This window comes from Dreissena polymorpha, chromosome 2 (assembly GCF_020536995.1).
Source record: "Dreissena polymorpha isolate Duluth1 chromosome 2, UMN_Dpol_1.0, whole genome shotgun sequence".
Taxonomy (NCBI): domain Eukaryota; kingdom Metazoa; phylum Mollusca; class Bivalvia; order Myida; family Dreissenidae; genus Dreissena; species Dreissena polymorpha.
Window position 1 is genome coordinate 113690097 of NC_068356.1, and position 26845 is coordinate 113716941.

Below are 26845 nucleotides of genomic sequence, written 5' to 3' on the forward strand. Positions count from 1 at the left end.
ATGACAACTTGTTGGACCATGAACTTTTTCTTAAATGCTTTGAGCTTTTATGAGTATGTAGCAGGGTTCAGTTAAAGGAGAACGTATACTGCCTTGCTGTATGAGCTAGCTTTTATACCGACATGTTAGACTGTCTGCCTGATTTGGAACCGGGAGGTCATGGGTTCAATTCCTATTGTGGTCGGGTATTTTTTGGCTTGGTTGAATTGGCCCCCGATGTAAAAAAAAACATGGTGTGTGTCAGATGTCCCATAGTCCAACTTGTTTATCGTTCTCAAATATTAATCTACTTTTTATATTGGTAATATTTGGAATTATATAATTATATCCAAAGAATTAAGCCCATTTCAAAAGTATCTCTAAATTCTTTGCGCGTCTTATAAATTAGACTAGATGTCCCAAAGATGTCATGGCAGTTAGAAATTCATGGAAGAATTTCACAATTGAAGATGGTGTGTGTAGAAGGGTTTGGTATAAGAAGAACTTATACTGCCTTGCTATATAAGCTAGCTTTCATAGCAACGAAGTAGTGTCTGCCTGATTTGGAACTGTAATGTCTGGCTAGGTTACAAGTACATATGTACAGCTCAAGCCAACAGGAGGGTAAAAAGCTGGGAGTTAGATTATGGCAACTAGACCATAATGCGTTTCATAAATCAGAACATGTCATCTGACTCAAAACGACATGACTCAATCAGCTCTCTATTAATTAGGTGATTATATTATTTATGACAAAAAAGACATGTATGATATAAAAGTGCACAGATTTGTATGGTAAGACATTTTTATGCATATGTTAAACACACGATAAACATAATAGATATAAAATGTATATCGATATTTGTTTACAGTTGTCGCATTTAGTGGTATGTATCCATTGCGTCTGTCAACAGAGAGAAAAAAAAGCTGTCAAGTTATACTAAATTGATACCTCTTATCAAACCGCCCAAAGCATTTACGCAGACAGTTTCCCATCGTTCCGGATCACTTCATAATAATGTCAATGTTAATATCCGTGACATGCACGCAAACTATACTTCTTCCTTGTTGACAGGAAGTGAGTTGCCACCCCTATTTTTAGCTTTTATTACAACGTGGATATATATTGATGAAACAGCTGATACTGATAGTAATCTGATCGACAAAACACGATATATCGATACAATGTTACAGTTTTGTCAGCGAAGCGAAGCCTTTTATTAAAGGTGCGACAGCAAAATATGATTTCAAACTATGGACGCAAATATATATTGGTATAAAATGGAAATTATTGAGTAAACACGATTAGTGGATCTACCGGAATATGCAGGGACCTATACATGTTTGTAGACTCTATAGGTCCCTGGAATATGCAACTTACAAGAATGTATCTCACAGGCGGCAGTATCATATATAAATTTGCTCCCCCCCCCGGGACCCCCTCCCCCGAGCTTACCCCAAGGGTTCCAGATTGTTAAATGTACACTTATTGTGTATGATTTGACTTTTCAACAACGAATATTGACAAAAATACACAGTTAAAAAAAAACAAACCCTCGTATAGGTATTATAATACACAAGGTATGAAACGCACTATATGCCTATTGCTGAAAGATTATGGAACACTGGACGCTACCTTTTCATCGAAAACACACATGTTCCCATGCAGTTTCCGACAAAATGCAACTGGATTTGTTAAAAGACAGTAAAAGCAACGTGATTACACAACTAACCAATCTCCTGGGGGGGGCAAATTTATGATACTGCTGGTGTGATGAATCTCACCTCTTTTCGAACCCTTCATTAGTTTACATTTTATGCGCGCATGTGCATGACATCAACGTTTTTTTAATTTTAGTAATTTGTTTACGTCAACTCGCGCATACCTGCAAATCAACAAAAATGCATCAAAAACAGGTAGAATAAGTTGATTAATCATAAAACACGTAAAAATCATTGTATTTCTTAATGCTTTTTACATATGTAAGGATTTTCCTTAAAAAACCTATAAAAACATGGTGGTATTGATAGTTTTACATGATATGGATGTGCTGGAAACTTGCAAAAATCTGTTATCAAAAGAGGATTTACATAGCAATTAAAGTTGCCAGCTATGAAGAAACAAGTTATTTATCAAATATAGTACTTGTAAATATGTTTCACTATTTTCAACATTATATTTGAGTATAATTGACGTGTCAAAAATTAAGAGGTTCGAAAGATGGTTCGTCCATGATACATAAATTTAACGAAATAACACCTAAATCTACAATAAACGAATATACATATCTATTTTGTATATGTAACGATATTAAATCTCATATTAATGTGAATTATTCATAAATGCCCACGTTATGGAAAATTCTAACAAGACGATTGTATTCACTTTCTCGGTAATGTTGGAAGGGGCCTTTTCACAGATTTTGACATGTATTGAAATTTTTCATTAAATGCTTTATATTGATAAATGTAAATGTTAGATCTAAACAGCTGTTGTAAAAAAAACAAAAATAAAATTTAAGAAAAAAGTAAACAATTTGGCTCGAACCACTGAACCCTGGTGTAAAAGTCTATCGCTTAGACCACTTGGCCATCCTGGCTACTTCTATGACTGCTGTATTTTATACTTTATATAAGCAATCCTGGTAGTGTCACAAAATTTAACAAAAACAACAAAACTCTCCAAATTATAAAATCGCAACGCTTTATAATTTTCAGGTTTTTAACCAGGTTTTCCGAAGGAAAAAACTGGTTATTAGATTGGCGAATGCGGGCGGGCTTGCTGGCTGGCTGGCGGGCGGGCGGAACAAGCTTGTCCGGGCCATAACTATGTCGTTCATTGTCAGATTTTAAAATCATTTTGCACATTTGTTCACCATCATTGGACGGTGTGTCGCGCGAAATAATTACGTCGATATCTCCAAGGTCAAGGTCACACTTTGAGTTCAAAGGTCAAAAATGGCTATAAATGAGCTTGTCTGGGCCATAACTATGTCATTCATTGTGAGATTTTAAAATCATTTGGCACATTTGTTCACCATCATGGGACGGTGTGTCGCACGAAAGAATCACGTCAATATCTCCAATGTCAAGGTCGCCACGACTAAAAATAGATTTTTTTTAAAAACAAACTTACAAAGGGGGTTAATTTTGTTTGTTCATTTCAAAAGTTCAGTTTGAGTTTTCTCCCTTTATCAGATTTTTTTTTCACAATGAAAACCTGGTTTTGTGACAATTTTGTCCCTTGTTATATCTTCAAAAGATGCATGTTAATTATGTTATAGATATTTTAGAGCATGGTAAATGTTCAGTATTACTGTTTCCTTACAAATATCATAACTGCAACGAAAGTTTGCAAATCTGAAACAATTTTCTTTAATTTCGTCAATTTACTAAAACTTTAAAAGATCCCTTTAATGTATTAAATGATTTTGGAAATAAACATAACAAAACATTATTTATTCTTCATGCAATGAGGAGTTTTGTTTCAAGTTTATGTTAGATCTGGTGTGTTATATGTTTGCAATTAATGTGTAGTCAAATAAACTTGATATTTAAGTGAACATGCAATTCTTTGTCGTGTATATTTGTACCACAGAATAAATAATTGTAATGATCAGTCTAAATTTTTAAAATACAATATGCACTTTCTCTTACTTAAAATAAACTATTTTTTCTTTTTGAATTATAATAAGATGCAACTTTTGAAGCAATACAAAATAAATGTGAATGTAATTTAAATTTACTGCATATTTGATTTTTATGTAGTTACATACTTTGGATATCATGATATATAACGCTAAAAAGTGTTAAAATGTCTGTAGCCTTTGTGACACATTTGCCTATTTATGGTTAGCTTTCATATTTCTGTTATTATTAATATCAGCCATTGCTAGCTTTATTCTAGTTTAATAAATGCATAATTGTATTTTGACCATGTGTTGAAGTTAACATCAATTAAACTGATTGATTTATGTATTCAAAAACATGAATTACTTTGACATCAACAAGATTTTTTTTAATGAACATGATTATTCCCCGTAACAGGCATGATTTTGTGAATGAATGCTTAAAATTTAGCTTATCAAACAATTATAGAATGTCTCCTTGCCAAAGCAAATCATGCATATATGTGTAATCTTGAATCTGTTATCTTATGGAAGATTTGCTTATCTTATGACATTCCTTACATTTTAACACGTTCTTTTTCCCATGAAATTGAGTATTTACAGAAAATAATTACATGAAAACACAAATTCACGATAAACTTGATTTGCAAGTTGTAAGAATATATGTATTTTGTATTTAAAGAATATGTAAATTGAAATATTATTTCAGTTTTGATCTCACAGTTAGCTGTAACTATGAGCTGACGGATTAGTCATGAAGCCTGCAGCACTTCCCAGAAGAGAAGATGAGAGCTTGGCGTACAAGTATATCCTCTCTTCTGCCGCAGCTATGGTCTCAGAGACGGGTAGGAATCTTGATGGCCAAAACCTTAATCCAAGGATCCCTGCATTGTTTGAATATAGAAACCAAGAACCCAAGCAAAGTTTCCTTTTATGTTTTTCAACCAGACATTTTTTTTTTGAAATTCAGGCTCTTTAGTATCTAAAAGCCTGAATCCCAAGTACTCAAGTATTTTAAGATGCTTTAAAAGGCATGTGGAAATCCTCAGCTCAACTTGGATATTTCCTCAGCCCTGGCCTAGTAAGCACTTAAATAGTTGAGAATCTTACAACGCCAAGATGGTTAACAAATTGAAAACAGTCTAGATCAACCATAAACAAGTAGTTTCATTTCGCTTATATTTTTAAAGAGAAAAACTGTGTTTTTGTTCTGATTCTATTTATTTATATGAAAAACAAACTGTATCAGAAATTTAAAAAAATAAAAATAAATATTTTTAAGTCCTCCTGGATATTAAATTTAAATTCAATATTTAGATGACTCAAACATGGTTGAGATTATAATCTCATAGCAGAAAAGTAATCTACAATAATTTTACTAATTTACAATTTACAAAAATCCAATTGTATGATGTCTTTATAAATTTAAAACTGCAAAAAATTCTTAAACACCTGTATTTTAATGACCATTTCAGTTACCTATCCACTGGACTTGACCAAGACTCGACTACAGATTCAGGGGGAGATAAGCCTGGGAGGTACCACGGTGTCATACTCCAACAGGGGTATGCTGAAAATTCTACATGGAATAGGTAACAAAAAAACTAACATGTTTTAAGGAATTTTCCTTTCTTTCATTTTTAGCTCGGCTGTTTTCGTAGAAAACCCGAGGTATTGTCATAGCCAGCTTGTTGTGTTATGTCCGTCATCGTCTTGTCCGCCGTCCGCATCGTGCTAAAACCTTAACATTTTGTGAAGGTTTTGAAGATTGGCTCTAAAATCAAAGTGCTTCCACCTACAACTTTGAAACTTCATATGTAGCGGCACCTTGATGAGTTCTACACGCCACAACCATATTTGGGTCACTAGGTCAAAGGTCAAGGTCATTGTGACCTCTAAATTAAAAAAAAAATTCTGACAAGCTTTCATTCCTTCAAAAATGCACCCGCAACTGAGCGTGGCACCTGTTTTGTGGTGCTCTTGTTAGATAGACTATTTACCAAATAGTCAGTGTTTTACTACTCACCCAAATGTCGGTTTAGGTGGAAGCAAAATGCTCTGGTGCATGAAAATGTGCAAAATCTCATATCACATGTATTCAGGGTCATCGTGTAAGATCATGAACAAAGTCCCATAACTTTTACCTGTAATTAATCAGGATTAAACCCCTTGTGGTATAAATTGCTTAAAGTTAATGTTCAAAATCTTTATTAACATCAAAGTTACAGGTAATTGAAGTTTCATACATGTGTTCCATAAATCTGATCTGCAATTAAGCATTGGTTTAGGTACATGTGCGACATCTCCATTTCACCGTTTCTACTATAGGTATTACATGGAAACTTCCAGCATGTGTTCATTTTTGTGAGGTCATTGACCGAATTCCATAACTCTGACCTGAAGTTTAGCAGAATTATTCCCCTTTTTTGTTTTCTGATTAATATTTGTGTGCATCTGCTTCACATCTCTAGGTTTACTGCAGATATTTATATTAAACTCTATATATTCTTTCAGGGTCTTTCATTACAAAGTTAATTAAATTCAGCTAATTAACTGGAATAATTAAACAATCCAATTTCTTATCATGGGTGCATTTCTTGTTTTAGTTAATGAATGTTCATATTTAAAGTTACATATATTAAATAACTACTACATATATTCAACTTAGAATATGTCTTTGTGGTATTTATATAAGTGATCGACAGAAAATGTTAATTATACTTTTAAAGCGGATGAAAAGTCCAGCTTGCTGTCTTAAAACAGCTGTTGCTATTCTAATTTTTTTTTGCATAAATTGATCATCATTATGTCTATGAAATTGATGATAAATGTATGGCAATGTCTTTGGTAAATATATGTAGACTGCCAATTAACGAGTTGAGAAAATAATTTGTAGCAAAAAAACAAACCATGGCTATTTTGTTTAAGTAAACTTTGCAAAAGTTGAAACCCACAAATGACAAAGAGTGCTGGAAATTTATTTTATTAAAATACACAATAATACTTGGTAATTTTGTTCATATATTGTATTCATACTATTTTCTGTGTTCAGTTACAGAAGAAGGGTTTTTCATGCTGTGGCAAGGAGTGACCCCAGCACTTTACAGGCACATTGGTAAGAGTAGAGTTTGGTGTGCTTTGAAAAGGGGGTTTAATGAATGTGCATAACATTTTGTCCCAAATTAGCGTATGCAGTCTGCACTAGCTAATCAGGGACGACACTTTCCAACTTATCTGGATTTTTGCTAAGTAGAAACTTTCTTTAAACAAAAAAAATCATAAAATTCGAAAAAGTTGTCTCGTTTAGCCTGTATGGACTGCACAGGCTAATATGGGGAGACACTTTACACATGCATTAAACACCCTTTTCGCAAAGCACGGTCCATATGTGTTAGTTTTGTGCATGAACCTGTTATCAGAATTTTAGTCTGGGGCTTGAGCTATAAGCTACCCAGCCCGGCTTTGCTTTACATAATATAACTTGTGAAGGTTAGGCCAGGAAATTGTTTTGACTGCCATTCTCTTCCTACCTCTGATTCAAGTTAACCAGTTGTCAGTTGTAGGTTTGATTATACCGTAATTTAGGAAGGAGATAAGTATTAATGTGATTAATGTCAATGTTTGAGAAGTTAATTCTGAATACAATTGATTTCGAGTTTTCTTGAATTTTTAGTGCATACCTGGTAAGAGTTGATAATTTTGTCTCTAATCCTGTTTTGTGCTAGACGAGCTAGACGAAAATAATGCTGTTATGCCTTGTCATTGACAAGTAAAATGTTTAATATAGATATAATAATAAGACCATATTTTTTATATAGCAGAATTACTAGTTTGATTTTGATTTGTTTCAGTGTACACCGGCTGCAGAATGACGACATACGAGTTACTGAGGGACAATGTTTTCATGAAGAATGAAGATGGTAGCTTTTCGTTATGGTGAACACACATTGGTTTTTTATTATGATATAATTGTATGCTTTCAAATAATTAGGCATGGAGACATAATATATTCAAGATGAATATGCACATTTCATATATACATATAAGCAACTTATTTGACACACATTGACTGAATTATGGTTTCTTTTATGGGTTTTAACTGGATGCATGGTCTTAAGAGTATAATTGTTATTCTTATTTATTTACTTTTGAAATTATTTTGCATGGCAGTATTTGAATTTTATTGGTTTATCATCTGGACTAAAATCCAAAATAGAAATATGGAAAATTGTTATATTGATTCAGTGTAAATGTTGTGAGTTGTAGAATATGATATACTAAAACCAAATTTTGTTATCAGGAAGGCTGGCATAGTGGGGGCAGGTTCCGGAGCGTTTGGCCAGCTGGTTGCCAGTCCCACTGACCTTGTCAAGGTCAACATGCAGATGGAGGGGAGACGGAGGTTGGAGGGGAAACCAGCACGGTATGGTGTTTGGGATATTGAAGCTTTTAGTTTTTGTGTAAACATCTCTTGGGTGTGATTTTGCCTCCTTTCAGCTGATTTTGGCCCCTAAAAATGTCTACTTGTATTTGAAATAATCATTACCTTTTCTGGATCTATATACAAATGAAGAGATCATTTGAATCCTGCGCACACCCATGAACCTGTGTTGACGCTTGATTGGATTTAAAGCCTTACAGTTTTTGAAACACTTTGAGTCCATTTTCTGGATAGAACCAGTGCTTAATATAGTTGTCTTTAGATAAAGTCTTAAGAACCTGGGACCTTCTGATCACTACGCAGACAACATAAATATCCAAATACGCAACCATGTACTCAATTGTAGCTATTTAAGAGCTGATGTTAATACATTACATTTATTTGCTTTAGTGGAAACATACAGAAGAAATATTCAACTGCAAGGAAATGCAGATGCTTAATGCATATAGATTGCCAGAAAACAGGATATTGTATATCTGTTTGCTTTAGAGCTGCAGCCAGGCATTTAAGTTTGATATTTGTCTGTACGTTTCAGAATTCACAGCTGTTCACACGCATTCCGCTTGATCTTGGCCGAGTCTGGAGTTAAGGGCCTTTGGAGGGGCTGGATACCCAATGTACAGCGTGCAGCTCTAGTCAACATGGGAGGTAACTGTGCTATTATATCAGTCACGCTCTAAGAATAAGGCCCTTAATGCCTTGGCTTTAAGTGTCGTCCCAGATCAGCCTCTGCAGTCTACACAGGCTAATCAGGGATGACACTTTTCTCTTTTATTGATTTTTTTAAAGAAGTCTTTTCTTAGCAATAATTCAGCTTAGGTGGATAGCGTTACTGCCTTAGTAAAGTCAATGGGCTATATTGGAACTACCACGGTCGTCTGTCTGTCTGTCACCACAAATTCGTCAAGAGAAGTTCTCCTAACCACACTCAAACTTGCTAGGATTGTTCCTTTGGAATTGAAGTTGTGTGTGTGTGCAATTTTTATTGTCCTTTTTGAACTCATAATTGATGAAACATTTTATTGTTTCTTAATATTGTATAAGCAACAAGAGATGTGTTTGTCAGAAACACAATGCCCCCTTATACGCCGCTTTGATTTTTTTTTTACCTTTGACCTTGAAGGATGACCTTTTACCACTCAAAATGTGCAGCTCCACGAGATACACATGCATGCCAAATATCATGTTGATATGTTCAATATTGCAAAAGTTATGAAGAAGGTTAAAATTTTGGTTAAAGTTTTGGGACACACACACGGACACATACAATTACAGACAGGCCAAAACTAATATAACCCCGATCTTTCGATCAGGGGGCATAAAAACTGCATGTCTTTGAAGTGTGTCCTTATGTGTCAAATTTGGTTTGAAACATTGCATATTGACCCTCTACTTTGTTTCATCAAAGCATGATCCATGGTCCAAAACTGGCCATACCAAGCCGGTGAAATAGTGAATACCCGTATAAGCTGCATCTAATATATATAAAAATGGTGTTTGTTTTGTTAATATTTGAGTCGTGTTTGAGAAAACTTTGCATTATGCATGTGCGTAAAGTGTCGTCCCAGATTAGCCTGTGCAGTTAGGGACGACACTTTCCGCTTTTATGTTATTTTCCGTTTAAATGACATCCCTTCTTAGCAAAAATCAAATTTAGGCGGAAAGTGTGGTCCCTGATAAGCCTGTGCGGACTGATGTCTATGCGCTATGATGTCTTTGATTTCAGATCTGGTTACATATGACACTGTCAAACGAAAGCTGCTCAACAACACTCAACTACAGGATAATTATGTTGTTCATGGTCTTTCAAGGTATCCATCTTTCTTATTACACTTATTCTTTTAAACTGGTTCCAAATACCTCAAACTCGATAAGGTTAGAATGGTTATTTTGTGTTTGTATATTATGCAGATTACTATTAAAACCAGCTACTTAAGCCTGTGCCAAAACAACACAATTACAATCCATCAAATAAAAACCAATATTTTAACAACTTGCTATTTGACCGACCATATGCCTTTTTCGTCAAGAGTTGATTGTAAAAGTGGCGTATCTGCCAAACATTTTCTGTAGCCAATAGTTTCATAATTCAACTGTTCATTCACTGAAAAATGTGTTTGGCAAAACAAATCTGAATTCTTGCTGCAGTATTACCAAAGAGCAAGAGCATGTCACCAGCTAACCAACCTACATTAAACTACATAAGAATTTGAGCTAGTGAAAATTAGCCAATTTAGGGCGTGTGCTTTGAATTGACCATTCCAAGTCGGTGACCCCAGCTTTATTCTTCTATGTGTGTATGTTGTTTTGTATTGTGCTTTTTTGTACTGTTTTGACAATTGGTCACTCGCCTTAAATAAAGGACCACAAAATTTTATATAATGAGAATGCAATACTGCTCCAGCGGCTTGAGTTTCCCTTCTTCATATTGTGTGTTTTGCTCATTTTCATTTTTGTGCTTAAAACTTAACACACGGAACTAAGAGCAGGACTGTTATGAAACAATAAGATGTAAACCAACAAGAGTTAAAATTTTGGTCTTTTTTAAAAATCATATTCAATGGTATTTGTTTCAGTGCCTGTTCTGGTTTGGTGGCGGCCATTATGTGTACCCCAGCAGACGTTGTGAAGACCAGGGTAATGAATCAGCCTCTGAAGGACGGCAAGTATGTGTCACATATAATGGAACACAAGTTTCCTGCTGAGACAAGATTTGTTTTAAGTTTCTGAAAAGTTTGTACTTGAAATACTATGCTTATGTTCATGTCAAAGAAAGTAAATCATCTATCTACATTTGCAAATTGATGATGTGTTTGAATAAAATTGCAAAAGTGTCAGTCAAAACCTATGATCTTCGAATTCGTTGTTAGAAAATCCAGTTATGAAAATAATAATATCCTTACCCATAAATCTTTAAATCAGTCACAGTTGGAAATAATTGTACTTGTACTTGGGGAAAAAATTACCTCTATTTGAAGCATATTTTCAGTGCAAGATATTTATATCAAATATTGTCTGCATGATATTCAGTCATACATTGTCAGCATATTCGGTTATACATTTTCCGCATCATATTCTGTCATACATTGCCCGCAGGATATTCAATATTAAAATTGTCTGCATGATATTTGTTCCTAAATTGTTTACCTGTAGAAGGCGGAAGGCTGGTCGTCATGACATTTAGTCTCAAATTGTCAGCATGAAATTATTAAAACATGGTATGCAGGAGATTGGACATATAAAAAACTCTTCTGAATTTTGTGCCCCTTCTGTTATTGGCCGCTGTTTTAAAAAGTGTCTGTGGACTGTTTTTTGCAGATGTTGAACTAAACTGTCTCTGCATTTTGTGTCCTTTCTTTTTCAGGCCGATGGTTTACAAAGGATCAGTGGACTGTTTTCTCAAGACATTGAATCAGGAGGGTTTCTTTGCACTCTACAAGGGCCTATTTCCCACTTATTGTAGAATGGTAAGAATTAGAGGATTTTTTGGTTCAATAACAAACTATACAATAGCTGATTTGGAAGCTGAACAGTTAAATTAAAAAAATAGTTTTTCACAGATGTTTGCCTTTTTCAAGTTAGTTATTAAATTCCTTAAAAACAGTGGAAACATTCCAAGTTATTTGATAGTTTTTGATTTGTAACGCTTTATAATTTTATCAATTTCAAATGATGATTTCATATAAGTAAAACTGTATTTTCAGTATGTGTCTACTTCATTTATGTTATTTTGCCTGCTGATTTACGGTATTATTGTAGTTTTTAGCTCATCTTTTTAAAAAAAAAAAAAAGAGCTATTGTCATCACCTTGGCGTCAGGGTCGGCGTCCGTTAAGTTTTGCGTTTAGGTCCACTTTTCTCATAATGTATCAATGCTATTGCATTCAAACTTGGTACACTTACTTACTATCATGAGGGGACTGGGTAGGCAAAGTTAGATAACTCTGGCATGCATTTTGACAGAATTATGTGCCCATTTTATACTTAGAAAATTGAAAATTTTGTTTAAGTTTTGTGTTTAGGTCCATTTTATTCCTTAACTATCAAAGATATTGCTTTCATACTTGCAACACTTACTAACTATCATAAGGGGACTGTGCAGGCAAAGTTATGTAACTCTGACTGGCATTTCGACAAAATTATGTGCCCTTTTTATACTTAGAAAATTGAAAATTTGGTTAAGTTTTGTGTTAAGGTCCACTTTATTTCTAAAGTATCAAAGCTATTGCTTTCATATTTGCAACACTTACTAACTATCATAAGGGGACTGGGTAGGCTAAGTTATGTAACTCTGACTGGCATTTCGACGGAATTATGGGCCCTTTATACTTAGAAAATCGAAAATTTTGTCAAGTCTTGTGTTTTGGTCCACTTTACCCCTAAAGTATCATAGATATTGCTTTCATACTTGGAACACTCACAAACTATCATAAGGGGACAGTAACGGACAAGTTGCATAACTCTGGTTGTCATTTGAACGGACTTATGGCCCTTTTTTGACTTAGTAACTTTGAATATATGGTTAAATTGTGTGTTTAGATCCACTTTACTTCTTAAGTATCAAAGCTATTGCTTTCAAACTTCAAATACTTTCATGCTATCATGAGGGTACTGTACCTGGCAAGTTGAATTTTACCTTGACCTTTGAATGACCTTGACTCAAGGTCAAATTATTAAATTTTGCTAAAATTGCCATAACTTCTTTATTCGCTGATTAGATTTGATTGATACTTTGACAAAACAACACTTACCTGACAAACCCCAATAGAATCCACCCAAACCATCCCCCAAATTTTTTTTTTTTTTTTTTAAAGATCATATAATAAATGACCACCACACCCTCACACTATACCCCGCCCCAACACCCACCCACCCCGAATCAACCCCCCCCCCCAAATTTTTTTTTTTTTTTTTTAAAGATCATCTAATAAATGACCACCACACCCTCACACTATACCCCGCCCCAACACCCACCCACCCCCCAATTTTGTTTTTGTTTTTTGAAACATGGTTTTTGTTTGCATTTTTGGAAGATAATGTAATAAATGACCACACCCCCACATTATACACCCTCTCCACTCCACCCGTCCCTCCTTTGTGATTGAAAGGTCCCTTCACCTTTAAAAAGAAAAATAGATGAGCGGTCTGCACCAGCAAGGCAGTGCTCTTGTTAAAACTGTTCCAGAAAGGTGAAAAATTGTTATTTGAACAATCTGGTGAAAAAGTGCCCTAGTGATTCATGTTTTCACTCCTCAATGTATGTAAATGTTATCTTTTGCCAGTCAGCCTATTTTATCACACATAAAACCAAACATGTTTGAATGCCTCCAACATCTTTAGATGCCATAAAGCATAGACCGGTAGCACTTATCCTGTCAGTTTTTCTGTCCGTCTGCACATCTGTTTAGATGTCTGTGCATCCGTATGTACAACCTTAAGCTAAAATTACATGTTTGGTCGCACATCACTAATTCTTCCAACAATTTTACTTGCATGGACGATGTTTGTGAACACGATCAACACACCCTGATCACCTGACCTCATGTTGACCTCGACATTGACCTACTTTTAGACTAGAACTTATGTAAACAGGCCAATTAATCAATACACAAGCTTCCACTGTGGTTATATGTGTAATTGGACGCAGCTTCTTGTCTTTTTATCGTTCAATAACACTGTTCTTTTAATTATATAGAAATTTTTGAACAGACCCATTTTATATTAAATTTTCAATTGAGTCAAAACACTTGAAAAACAGTTTTAAAATAATGAATTTACCTGTTAGAAATTACAACTTTACTTTATGTGTTTTTATTTCAGGCACCATGGTCTTTGACATTTTGGATTGTGTACGAAAAATTAAGGAAGTTGACAGGGCATTCCTCATTCTAAGTCAGTTTGTGCCAAAGGAACTTCCCTTGTGCCATATTGTTAAAAGTTACTTCCCATTGTATTTCCTGGTTCTTAACTCTAAAACAAGTTTTGTATTAAGATGCATTTTTTGACAATCGTGAATTGTAAGAGTATTTTCAGTATGAGGATTCTATTTGTGATACTTGTACCTCATTAACGTTTTTGTGTCAGTGATTGCTGTGGTTGTATTATTATCCCTTGCCATAGGCGGAGGGATATTGTTTTGGCGTTGTCCGTCCGTCCGTCTTTCAGTCCGTCTTGCCGTCCGTCTGTCCAGCACTTTTGTGTCCAGAGCCATATCGTGGAAGTTCTTTGGAGGATTTCAATGAAACTTGGTATGAGAATATATATAAATGGATAAGAGGATGATGCACGCCTAATGGCATTGTACACCATAGCTCAGTGGATAAGGCGCTTGCTGAAATCCAGAGGTCTCGGGTTCGATCCCGGGTCGGGGCACATACATGCCAGTCATGTTTCAGCGGAATGCTGACTTCTGACTGACAAATAAAGGCTTAGCTCGGCATTAAGACGTGTTTGTTTGTTTTGTTTTTTGTTAATAACAGAGTTATGGTCCTTTGTATCTTGGAAAAATACTTTTTTGTGTCCGGAGCCATATCTTGGAAGTGCTTTGGCGGATTTCATTGAAACTTGGTATGAGTATATATATGGATAAGAGAATGATGCACGCCAAATGGCATTGTACACCATTGGATAATAAAGAAGTTATGGCCCTTTGTATCTTGAAAAAATGCTTTTTTGAGTGTCAAATATAACGCTTTTGTGTCCAGAAGCATATTGGCGAGGGATATCAATTCAACGTATTTGCTTGTTTTTATCATGTTTTTTTTTATTTCATGAATTTATATTGCTCATTAGTTTGATTTATAATGTATTCAGCGTGTGTACTATACTTTAATATACTATGTAAATAATTGAATGTAAATAATACTACATAATGTGATTAAATAATAATTGTTTCTTAAGAGTTTTTATGCCCCAGGGTGGCATATAGCAGTTGAACTGTCCGTCAGTCTGTTCGTCTGTCTGTCTGTCTGTCCCTCGAAAACTTTAACGTTTGTCATAACTTTTGCAATATTGAAGATAGCAACTTGATATTTGGCATTCATGTGTATCTCATGAAGCTGCACATTTTGAGTGGTGAAAGGTCAAGGTCATCCTTCAAGGTCAAAAGTAAAAAAAAATCCAAGGGAAGTAATAATTTCTAAACCTGCCAAATGATATATTGAAATTTTATTTCAAAGAGTCGCATAAGAGGGCATTGTGTTTCTGACAAACACATCTATTGTTTGTATATTTATTGGAGAATACATACTCGGAAGATAGTCACATTTTTAGATTTGTTGGTATTTACGTACATTCCTCATTGTTTTGGCATAATGTACAGGTATTAAGTCTTTTTCCATGAAACAAAGAAAAAAATCTTAAATAGAATTGGGATTAAAGTTGTGTATGAATTGTTAGCCTATAAGATTATAATTACAATTTTCTCAAAAAAGATGGTTATTGGAAAAATATTTTGTTTGTGTAAATTCTCCTTATTGTTTATATAAGTATCATCAAATGAATCTTATCAAGAGTAAGTTCATATACAAATCACTGCTAAACGACCATATTCGATGCATTAGAACGGTTTAGTTGATGTCCTTTAGCTACTAATATCCAATCAAATTTCGATTGGTTGGTGCCAAATTTTCGCGTCTTATTATCAGTGGAATGTAGCCATTCTGTAAGGTCCGGTGGATTACGGCATGTACAGTCCTGCTGGGCACATGTTGTTTTTCTGAAATGCATAATCATATAAACATTAATATGTATATCAATATGACCTTGCTGGTGAAAATAAAATACGCAAAACAACAAATGTCTTTGTATTAGTATGATTTTGCTTCTACCTAAAATGTTGGTACATGTAGTCACGGTAATCTACATTGTTGAAACAATTAACTGTCAAATTGACTTGACTTGAGCCTAAAAAATTGTTTGTTTCCAGTAATCCGACCGACCAATAACAGGTACCGACAAAAACTGTTGTTTGTATTCGAGGTTGATTGTCCGATCTTATTTTGCAAAATTAACTTGCATTCATTTCAAAGAGAGGTACATAACATTAAGATTCGGATAATTTTTGCAATTGAACATCCTCATTAAATTAAGAAGCTAACTTGTAGATAGCAATTTACTAAAAAAAACGAAAAATGATGGCCCACGTATCTACCCTTTTTAATTTCTGTTGAAATTTTAGTGGAAACAAGACTCATTTTGGGGTCTAAGAAATAATTTAATATTATGTACCTGGCAGAACCCTTGAAACTCCGGATCGTTCTTGATGTATGCGGCCAGCTTCATGACGCCGTCCGCAAATGGACGCAATGACGTCACACACTGCAATGTAATTCGTCATTAATTGATGTAAAGAAAAATTACAGCATAAAACGTCGTCGTGTTTAGCGTACACCAATAAAGTGTCGATTATTTAACTTTCGATTTGAAACTCGGTGTTTCAGCATTGTTAAGTAGAAAGCTAACTTAAGCGTCATACGTATGTAATGGTATGTTTTCATTCCACATGTATATCCATCTTTACCAATCGCCATTGGATTTATAGCCACGCCTTCTCAGGTCAATCTCCGACAGACTTCCAGAGGAAGTAATCGCGTGACAAACAAGATGGCGACGTCCATGCCGAGACAGGTATCTGCCGTTTAATACCCTTTATTACTTTTATTATTCCCCTACCGGTTTCATCGGAGGGGACTTATGGTTTGCACTCCGTCTGTCAGTCTGTCTGTCCGTCACACTTTTCTGGATTCTGCGATAACTTTAAAAGTTCTTAATATTTTTCATGAAACTTGAAACATGGATAGATGGCAATATGGACATTATGCACGTCAGTTCATTTTGTTCCTACGTCAAAAATTCTGGTTCCTATGGCAACAAATAGACTAGAAATACTGCTGAAAATGGTGGTTTTCTTGATCCTGCGATAACTTTAAACGTTCTTAATATTTTTTCATAAAATTTGAAACATAGATAGATGGCAATATGGACATTATGCACGTCAGTTCATTTTGTTCCTACGTCAAAAATTCTGGTTCCTATGGCAACAAATAGACTAGAAATACTGCTGAAAATGGTGGTTTTCTGGATCCTGCGATAACTTTATAAGTTCTTAATATTTTTTCATGAAACTTGGAACATTGATAGATGGCAATATCGACATTTTGCACGTCATTTTATTTTGTTCATACGTCACAATTCTGGTTGCTATGGCAACAAATAAAAAAATATTCTGACAATGGTGGAATTTCTGATAATGGTGGAGCCGGTAGGGACTTTGATTGCTTGGCAATAGTCTTGTTAATTGTTAAAATGCCCCTCACTTTCCAGCCATATTGACAAGCAACGGATTAGCGTTTATGTCGTAATAATATAAGCTCTTTATCTCGACTTAACTCGCTGCGAAATTTCTTAGCCAGGTAACAAAATTACAGCTCCCGCTAAGAAAATTCGCAGCGAGTTAAGTCGAGATACAGAGAAAATAATAATAAAAAAGAAACGTTTATCACTTTCTTGCTGATATGGCTGGATAGTGAGCGGCATTTAAACAATGAATGCAAGTAATAAAGGGTATTCAACGGCGAAGAATGCGGCATGGACGTAGTCATCTTGTTTGTCACGTGATTGCCCTCACCGTCGAATAATGGAGTTAAGGTTTTCTTAATGTTGAAACGTAGAGTCCATTTAAGACAAGATCTTGTACGTTGTTCGGACCATAGACTAGATACTAAATATGCATTGGACTAAGCCTTATAGAGGATAGTCCGAGTTTTTATGTGAAACTCTGGTCCACTAATTTAGATCAAGTATCAAATAAAATTGTCCTTTTTCGGTATTGACATTCAAATTGAAGTGACCTGAAATCGTGCGTCAGTATTCACAAGTGCACGTAGAAGCCGCCCATTATGACATTAAACAAAGAATCTCTTCTAGTTAATTCTCCTTTATGGCATTTTATCATGAATTTTCTTTTTCAATCAACATCATTATGTTTGCTCTTCCCTTAACGACATACGAGTGCGTCCGGTATATGACCTTTGCATACCACCAAAGACACTATATTAACGTTTCTTACTAGTATTTTGAGTTCCATATAAGGTCTATCGGTATTCACGATCATCAACCTACCTCCTTGCGCTTAGACGGTTGCTCGGTCTCACAGAAAGAGCTCGAGAATGTCTGCAGCTGATCGTGCAGGGAGCGGTCGTTCACGGTGTCGTACACTATTCCGAAGCCGAACTCGCAGACGCGGCAGTCATCGCGCGCAAACATAGCGTCTGGAAATAGAGGAAAGCACGAACGGACGCTTTGAATGTATGTTGTCTGTTTTTAAGTTTGCTAAAATGGCCAGGTTTCAAAGTGTGTGTTGTGTGTGTGTGTGTGTGTGTGTGTGTGTGTGTGTGTGTGTGTAGTTTGAAGTTCCTTCCGCGCCTGAGGCTGCATTATGTGAGGACCCGGAGTGTATCCCGGCACTCATAACTTATTAACTTAATAGTCTCACGAATTATGGGGCGAATTTTGAATTAAAGCTGCAGTTTCCATCTTCTTATTGTTGTCTAAAGATTTTCAATTTTGTTGTAGTTGTTGCGGGTGGGGGGAGGGGGGGGGGGGTGCGGGCTGCATACACCGAGGAAACCCCACCAACCAAACTCACATGCTTCCTTAAACATGGATTAAATCCGGGTCGCCTTGGTAAGGAGCGCGCCTACCAACCACTGCGCTAGCCGGACAGCCCGGATAGAGTACAAACAAATTCGCTTGAACTTTTCTACAAGCGACGGGTCCAATGTCAATAGAATATACTTGTGTGAGTGCACACATTGTCTAACTGAAACAAGCATTACGTACCTGTCATATTTGGGCAGATGTGGAACAGCGTGTTGCAGATTTGTGGCTGAACGAATTTTCCGAGGAACTCAATGGCCATGGTACCGTATTCGTTCACGAGCGCCGTGCACGTGTTGCCAATATACGGCAAATACTTGCAGACTAGCTTCAGCAGGCGAAGGATGACTTGCTGCAATTTTAACATCGACAATTTAGGTCAATCTAAAATATGGACATGTGATCTGAGGCATGTGTTATAAAACGTCCTTAACATTATTGCAAGCAATGCAGAAATCCCATGTGCAGGTTAAAACCCGAAATAATAAAAGGTTATGCTAGTTTTCCTTCGTCCTTTATGTGTACATTCGAAGCGTTTTAAAAGAAAACCGATTTGTCGCAATTGTACTTTTTAAAATATTGATCTGCCGTTCGAGCTCTCGTGCAAAGAATGCTGCGTTATTTTGTTTCCACAACTGCTATTTTATACAGTATACAATAAAGCGAAATATACAATCAAACAGCACAATATAATCAACGTATATATATGTAAGAGTTAAATTAACTTGATATTATGAACGAATAATTCAAGATACAACAGTCAACACAAGTTAAAATTTGAAAATAAACAACAGAATAAAAAGTCAAATTAATGTCATTTGTTCTGCGAGCCCTACAATAATCAACTGTACCACCACCGTGAAGGGTAACTGTTACGCCAAAATACTGTTCATCGCCCTCTTTTCTCGTCATTTTCTTTAAGGACAATGTTGAATGGTGGTAAAATAATTTAGGACCAGGAGAAACCAGCCATATAATACTTATTTACGTAGTTTATTTGAGTCGTTATGAGAAAACTGGGCATAATGCATTTGCGTTAAGTGTCGTCTCAGATTAGCCTGTGCAGTCCGCGAACTGCACAGGCTTATTTGGGACGACACTTTACGCACATGCATTATGCCCAGTTTTCTCAGAACGCGACACATTTACGTGAGACGCATACCTGCCACTTTGGATCGGCCAAGAAGCGATGGAGGGTAGAGGTGATCACTCTACAAATGTGACACAATGCGCTGTTACGAGAAATATCTTCTGAAAATACAAACGAGATTTGCGGTTAATAGTATACAAGTACAATAAGTGTTCATCTACACACAGGGTAAATTATTTAAATACATTAAATATAATTTAACGTGTGTTTCTGTGGTCCCCTATGATATCCTACTGTGTACAAATAAAATTCACTTTTTGATGTGAACATTCAGATATATATAACACTGCACTCCGACGAGTGATATGAGCAACTGTATAAACAATCTACATGTACATAGGCAAAAAACTTTATTTCATTATTGCTATATAGCGGATATATACAAACTTTTATTGATTTCATTTTCACAATTGAACATTGGCTTTACAAAATGGATAGGCACAGTTTTCATCTCGGAGCATGACACAAAGTAACTGCATAGAGATCAGTAAATGTAAATGTTTATAACAACAGGACTTTAATTTTTTGTCATTAAATCGTCAATTTTTGTGTCAAGCCTGAAAAGTCGTCTTCAAGATTCCCAATAAAATATGAATGTCCCATGGCTAGAAGGAGTCTTCAAAATTTCAGTTAATCATTTTTTCGTTGCAAACAAACAACTTTACGTTCCCAATGACCCTCAGTCTTCAAGAGACGAACTTTTGTATAAACGTGTTATACAGTTTAAAGAGCTGACATTGGAGTGATGTAATGAAACTGTTTATTATTTATAACGGCAGTTAAAAACCAAGTGGAAAACACGTCATGCTATTTTTTTTGTATGACAAATTAAACAGTAAAATATTTATCTCAGATAGATCAGCAGTCGTAACCTCCGTGGGCGTAGCATGCTATAGGCCAACACTATTTGCCTAGATATTTCAAAAAAGAAAATACGCCAATAAAGAATATAATGGGTATATAAAGGCCGCAGTTCAACCAGTAAATCAGTAAGCGGTAAACAAACTAGAGACCTTTTCTCTAGCAGTTTTGATTAAATTTTCAATACATAATAATAACTTTGAGTTTATATTAAATTCTGATAAAAGGCGAACACGTGTTAATTGCATTAACATATGTACCGGTAGTCACTTTTATACACCTTTTTGTGAATTAACTATTTAAATAATGATATAAATGATTGATTAAATACACGTATTTTTTTCAATAATCAAAATATAGGCAAAACCGCACACAAACAGCCAAGACAAAATTTGGAGACCATATCCCAAACCACTGAAGAAATTCGGCCAAAGCATTTTATTTTTACAAAGCTACGCCTCTGTTCAGTCTGTATTTTGCAAGCAGCAATTTCCGGTTGTCTGAAGTGTTAGTGAAATTATAGAAAACGGATTAGAGAAAGACCAAACAACAACCACAACTAAGAGCGGTTTTATATGCAGTGCTACCAACGTGATTTCCTAGCGACAACTTGCAAATTTTAAAAATAAATAAAACTGAAAACGTACTGGTCACGTCATAGTCATATTCCACGGTGGCTAACGGTGCCGTTTCGCACTGCCCAAGCAAGCCGCACATGCCCTTGGCTGACATTACGTCCTCGGCCGTCTGGGGCTTTAACATAAAGGGATCATGGGTGAGAAAAGAGTTCCCTCCAAAATGTGCGCTAAGGTGAGGGTCCGGCATGTCTCCTCGCTAATTTACTGATTATTGACTTTTTGAAAAAACAGTTTTGTCATAGATGACTTTTCCAGTCATTTTTTTAAAAATGACACCCAATGTCTTAAAAAATCTGATAGTCAATACCATTAATGACACCACGAGGTGCGCTTATTTTACTGAAAATACAACTTCCATAGCAACACACATGTGCCTCAACTTACCCCCACGGATCCAAAAAGCTCCATGCATTTCGAGCACTGGTCAGCTCCGGGGGCCGCTACGACAGTAATACACACAGTCAATGCGAACATGTACATACATTTGATGAACATATATCATCCGCGTTCTGAGAAAACTGGGCTTAATGCTTGTGCGTAAAGTGTCATCCCAGATTAGCCTATGCAGTCCGCACAGGCTAACCAGGGACGACACTTTCCGCCTAAACTTGATTTTCGGTAAGGAGGGACTTCGTTTAAACTAAAAATACCATAAAAGCAGAAAGTGTCGTCCCTTGATCTGGGACGACACTTAACGCGCATGCATTATGTCCAGTTCTATTAGAACGCGACTGAAATTATTTAACAACAGCTTTTTGCAAAAAAAGGGGGTTCGTCGGGTGTGTTGATGCACAATCTATTGTAAATCGTATCCAATTTTGATGAAGATCGAACATTTGAAAACATAGATATCAGAAAACGTTCAAAAATGCAAATTACGCATATACGTGTATATCAATGACCAAAATTCCCTCAGATATAATGTTATTACCTTAGAAAAAATCGAATTTTTTGCGGTCTGATTTAAATTGTGTAAAACTTGAAATCGTCAAACGACTTATTTTAAATACGGGCCACAGCTCCGTAATTCCATAATTGCAGTTGCGATTGTGTGTTTTGGTTATCATGGTTTGTATCTATTGATGCATTTCAAATCGAATTTCTATTTTTTTTGTATTTATAGTATTATGAAGACAAATGCATACCTTATAACTTCGAAATATCGAAATAGATTTTATTAAAAAAAATAAGTGCAAAAAATGCCACAATTATTTTTTAACTTGCAGTCTACAGTAGCCAAACCCTGTTAACATATTATTTCTGATAATATGAAATATAGGTATAGAATTTGAATCAATTTCGTACGGCACTTTTGAACGTCATCGAAAACCCAGAAACCGTTGCATATTGTTCGACAAATCGACATTAAATATATTTAGACTTCTCGCTTTTAAAACGGCTAAAAGTTCAGTTTTAGATTTAGTAACGGTCATTGTGTCTGCTGAATAGGTATTGTATATAGTTGAACTGTATGCATTGCTATCGTGCAAACACACACTAGTATGGTACAGCCCAGCAAGGGCATCTTTATATCTTTTCTTAAAAAAATACATTGTTTGTCCGTATTCTTTTTAATTTTCCTTACAGATAAAGTAGAAAGCTACATTAAGTAAATCAATTAATATTGAGTAAATTAAATTACTAATATTTTAACATTCTTGAGAAATAAAGGCAATACTGTATTAACAAGTAAAAACTTTACCTGATATCAAAGGAACGAGAACAACCAATGCTAAAACAACGCAGCTCCTCATGTTCCGTATTACAAAAGAGCTCTGCAGTTAAGATGAGCTAGATGTATTGCGAAGACGCCTTTGTTAACGAATACTTAAGTTTATATACATTACCATGTCCGGGTTTGAGAAGAGTCGGGGAAGATATCTCTATCCGGGCAGACAGTCAGCTGTCCGGATAGTGTCAACAACTAACACGCATCGAAAGGAAATTAATAGCAATTCATTTCAAGGGCTTGCTTCGGTGAATAATAAATCAAACAATTGATCATGAGTTTCTTGTCCTATTGTTTCAATTACTTCGATTTGCGCAGCAAGAATTGAAGAAGAGCAGTCCGAAGTTTACGAACTTGTTGCCAGGTTGCAGGATCAACGGGGTTTGCACACGGTCAGGACAGAAGGAAAAAACACCGTTAAGAACTTTATTTTTTTTTTGCAAATATCTCAAGTTATTGAATGATGTTTGAAAATTTTTAAGTATTTTTAAGTGCATGAACGAGAGTTTTTCTTGCAGTTTTTGCCGATATCTTAAGATAAAAAAATTTATTATTGAATAAGTCTGAAAGCGGTGCCAAAATTGTACGTTGCGTGCAGCATAATCATGTTTATGAATGCGATAAACATCGAGTTTTGGTCAAGAGAACAGGCTTATTAAATAAAGATATTCTGATGTTTTTCACATTGCCATAAGCCGCATAAAAATGTACTTTAAGTTCTAGTTGAAATTCTTAAGAATTTTTTTTTAAAAAGTTATTCGAAAAAAACAACAACAACACTTACCGATGTGTTCACATCCATTAAATCAATTTGTGAACCCCATAATCTCACGTGAACCTGCACCCTGTTGCACAGTACACACAATTGTAATCGAACGAATGGATACTATTTTTAGTTTTATAAAACCAATTATAAATTTTCCCCGAAATTTCGGCAGACAATAAACACCGGTTCCTTTCATTGCGGGAATAATTTGAAATGGAATATATTGTGCCACAAAAAATAATAACGAGCATTTTGTTTCTCGTTAAATCTGTGTTACCATACCACATCTAGCGTTGAAATTTTGCCTAAAAGGAGCACTGATTTTTTTTATGGGTTAACTTTATTTTAGGAAATATTTTGCGAAATATTCGTTGATTTTGAGTATTTATGGTGCTTTAATTGTCAACAAAGACAAATCGTCACAATCTTCCAAAACTCGTCGCACCCAAATGTTATTCATAAACGAGCATCTACACAATAAGTTCATTAAGCTGTGAGAGTCTAAGCAATATCCACCAAGATATTAGCGATATTAGAAACAAGTTAAGTACACAAACCTCGTGATAAACGCACACAAAGTCATATGCAATGCTAAATGCCTCCCACTTAGAAGCGGCAAAACATCACACATTAACGTTGATCGAAACATACACATGTTATGCTTTATTTTAGTAAAAAGTAGTTAATATCACGATGCTGTTTTCCTCTACGTTCGTGATTATTGAAATCGCATCCATGGACATTTGGATTTGCTGACCATCCGTGGCGATTCATGAAATCGCTAGGACCTTAGGTCTTGCTGGCAAATGCCTTATGGTACATCAAACTATGCGGACTTTTGGACTTGCCGACCAATTGGTAATGATATATAAAATCAGATGTAATTCTGGACTGGCCAACCGATCCGTTTGGGCACCTACAATCTTTTAGACTTGTGAACTAGCCGATCAATCCGCAAAAATGTATGTAACCTTATGAACTCTGACATTCTGGCCAATCGTGAATGGCACACGAAGTCGCACTGAATTCGCTGGAAATTTGTGATGGTGCCTGAAATAACATGAACTTTTTGACTGGCTGGCCAATCGTTGATTGTATATAAATTTTTCGTGGCTCTTTTGGTTGATGACCAATCCTCGATGTTACATGCAATTGCACTGACGTTTGACTTGCTGGCCAATAGGAAATGGTACACGAAATCGCATCCACCAAACGGCCAATCAGTGATTGCACAGGAAAAAATGTACTTTTGGGCTTACTGACCACTCCTTGATGGTACCGTAAGTCGCATGTCTATAGGACTTGTTAACAAATACCATGATGGTACAAGTGAAATGAACTTGTGGAATTGCTGACCAAGCCGTGATGGTTCATTGATGCGCGGCGCATTGGGATTTGCCTTCCACTTTGTGATGGTACATTCAATTGCGTTGACTTTTGGACTTGCTTACCATTTCATGATGATACATGAATTCGTAGGGACTAAACGACTTGCCTACCTTTTCGTGACGGTACATTAAATTGAATGGACTTCGTGATGATTCATGCATAGGTATTTAGTCTATTGGCTTTAGCCCAAATTGATTATTGTAAACCGAAATTTAGAAAACACGTCTCGCAGTCAGGTGCCTGTTTCCAAAGGGGTAAGAATGTCCGAATGTGTGATGTTGGCAGACAAAATAAATATTTAATATAGAATTTTCTAGTTCTTACAAGTTTTCACTTAGAAACTTTTTTTCTAAGATTTTCCTCTTAGAATTTTTCTAAGACCATTTTAGTGAATGTTTCTAAGACCATCGTACGTGAAAACAAACGTTATTAGAAAACATAACAAATTTCGTTCGTAAAACAATTATGTTTCTTTTTATTCTGCTAGATAACGTTTACAATACCTACATGTATTATGTTTCACAACAGTTTTTAAAAGTTTGCGTGGTGCAGCTGTAGCGCATCTGCTAACGGATCCTGACGACTCGGGTTCGAATACCGGCATGGTCACTTTCTTGTTTAATTTGTTTATCTATAAAACATAGCAATTAGTTCAGTCTATTAAAAACAATAAAGATGTGCTAGTAACACATCTAATGACATATAAAAACAATGTCGATTTGTGTTAACAATTTCTTTTAAACGCGGCTGTGGACGAGATTTTAATTAAATTGTCGTAGTTCCACAACGTGCTTCATATATCCCATCATTCCAATAGATATTTTCCTAACATTTGTTGCTCACTTTTTTGCATACTCAGTTATGCTATTTACAAAGTGAATCACGTCGTATTTGATTTTGAGATAAGATACTTTTTTCAATGTATTTATTAATTAGGACGTTATTTTAAATAGTTTAACGGATAAATAATGGTCTTGTTTTTTGCAGAAGACTGTCGAGTTTTTTTAGGGCTGTTATATCGTTTAACTTTGTGACGGCAAACATTTACCTTGCGATTATAGGCGGTAAGAGAGGGGGGTGTCGAATTCCAGTACATTGATATTAATCTGCAAATTATGTTGCATATCATTTAAATAATTTGAATAAGGATTTAACACTTCAGAACGTGTGCTCCAAAATACAGCTTTCAGGTAATATTTGGCGTATTTAACGAAGTCGGTTAATATAACAAAAACAATCAAAGCGCTGTAGGCACTGAAGACCTTGGGCTAGATTCAGTGTGCTTGGAAAAAAGTATTGTCCGAATTTCTCCCTTTGTCCGAATTTACACGGATTGACCCAAGCGGCTGAGTGCAGAAGCTCGGAGACTGTAAGAAAAGTGTATATACCACAGTGTACAAAGACGGTGAAGGACTATACGATACTAGTGGTGGGAACGATAACCTTTTGTTCAACTCTACAGATCTGGTAGAGGTTCGTCTACATAGGCGGTGAAGATATACAACAACAACAACAGCATGGCCGCAAAAAACTGTTATTGTTGGCGTCAAATAAATCACTTGCAATAGCATGAAATAGCTTTTTATTACATAATTAACAGATCAG

General features: G+C 35.5%; 3 protein-coding genes across 6 annotated transcripts in view; 1 reads left to right on the top strand and 2 right to left on the bottom strand.

The window, feature by feature from the left end:
- The window catches only part of LOC127868571 (AP-1 complex-associated regulatory protein-like), a 37120-nt gene extending 36025 nt beyond the window's left edge, over positions 1-1095 (bottom strand). For both annotated transcript variants that reach the window (XM_052410449.1, XM_052410448.1), the window contains exon 1: positions 932-1095. In XM_052410449.1, the coding sequence (XP_052266409.1) occupies positions 932-975 (44 nt within the window). In that variant the 5' untranslated portion in view covers positions 976-1095. The remainder of the gene's footprint in view (positions 1-931) is intronic.
- LOC127868568 (mitochondrial uncoupling protein 4-like) lies at positions 756-15467 on the top strand. Of its 3 annotated transcripts, none has more exons than XM_052410443.1 (11): positions 756-774; positions 4318-4453; positions 5084-5200; positions 6661-6723; positions 7460-7544; positions 7909-8031; positions 8585-8697; positions 9776-9860; positions 10626-10715; positions 11414-11516; positions 13869-15467. In XM_052410443.1, the coding sequence occupies exons 2-11, from the start codon at positions 4363-4365 to the stop codon at positions 13938-13940; spliced, it is 942 nt and encodes a 313-aa protein (XP_052266403.1). In that variant the 5' UTR covers positions 756-774; positions 4318-4362; the 3' UTR covers positions 13941-15467. The 3 variants fall into 3 exon arrangements, with proteins under 3 accessions (XP_052266403.1, XP_052266401.1, XP_052266402.1); XM_052410441.1 differs by lacking the exon at positions 756-774 and adding an exon at positions 1063-1205; XM_052410442.1 differs by lacking the exon at positions 756-774 and adding an exon at positions 1090-1253.
- Positions 15266-23220, bottom strand: LOC127868573 (prosaposin-like). The gene is made up of 8 exons (XM_052410450.1): positions 23059-23220; positions 21741-21796; positions 21366-21471; positions 19870-19958; positions 18891-19059; positions 18171-18319; positions 16278-16367; positions 15266-15765 (listed from the first exon to the last, which is right to left on the bottom strand). The coding sequence occupies exons 1-8, from the start codon at positions 23108-23110 to the stop codon at positions 15727-15729; spliced, it is 750 nt and encodes a 249-aa protein (XP_052266410.1). The 5' UTR covers positions 23111-23220; the 3' UTR covers positions 15266-15726.
- Positions 23221-26845: the final 3625 nt, after the last annotated feature.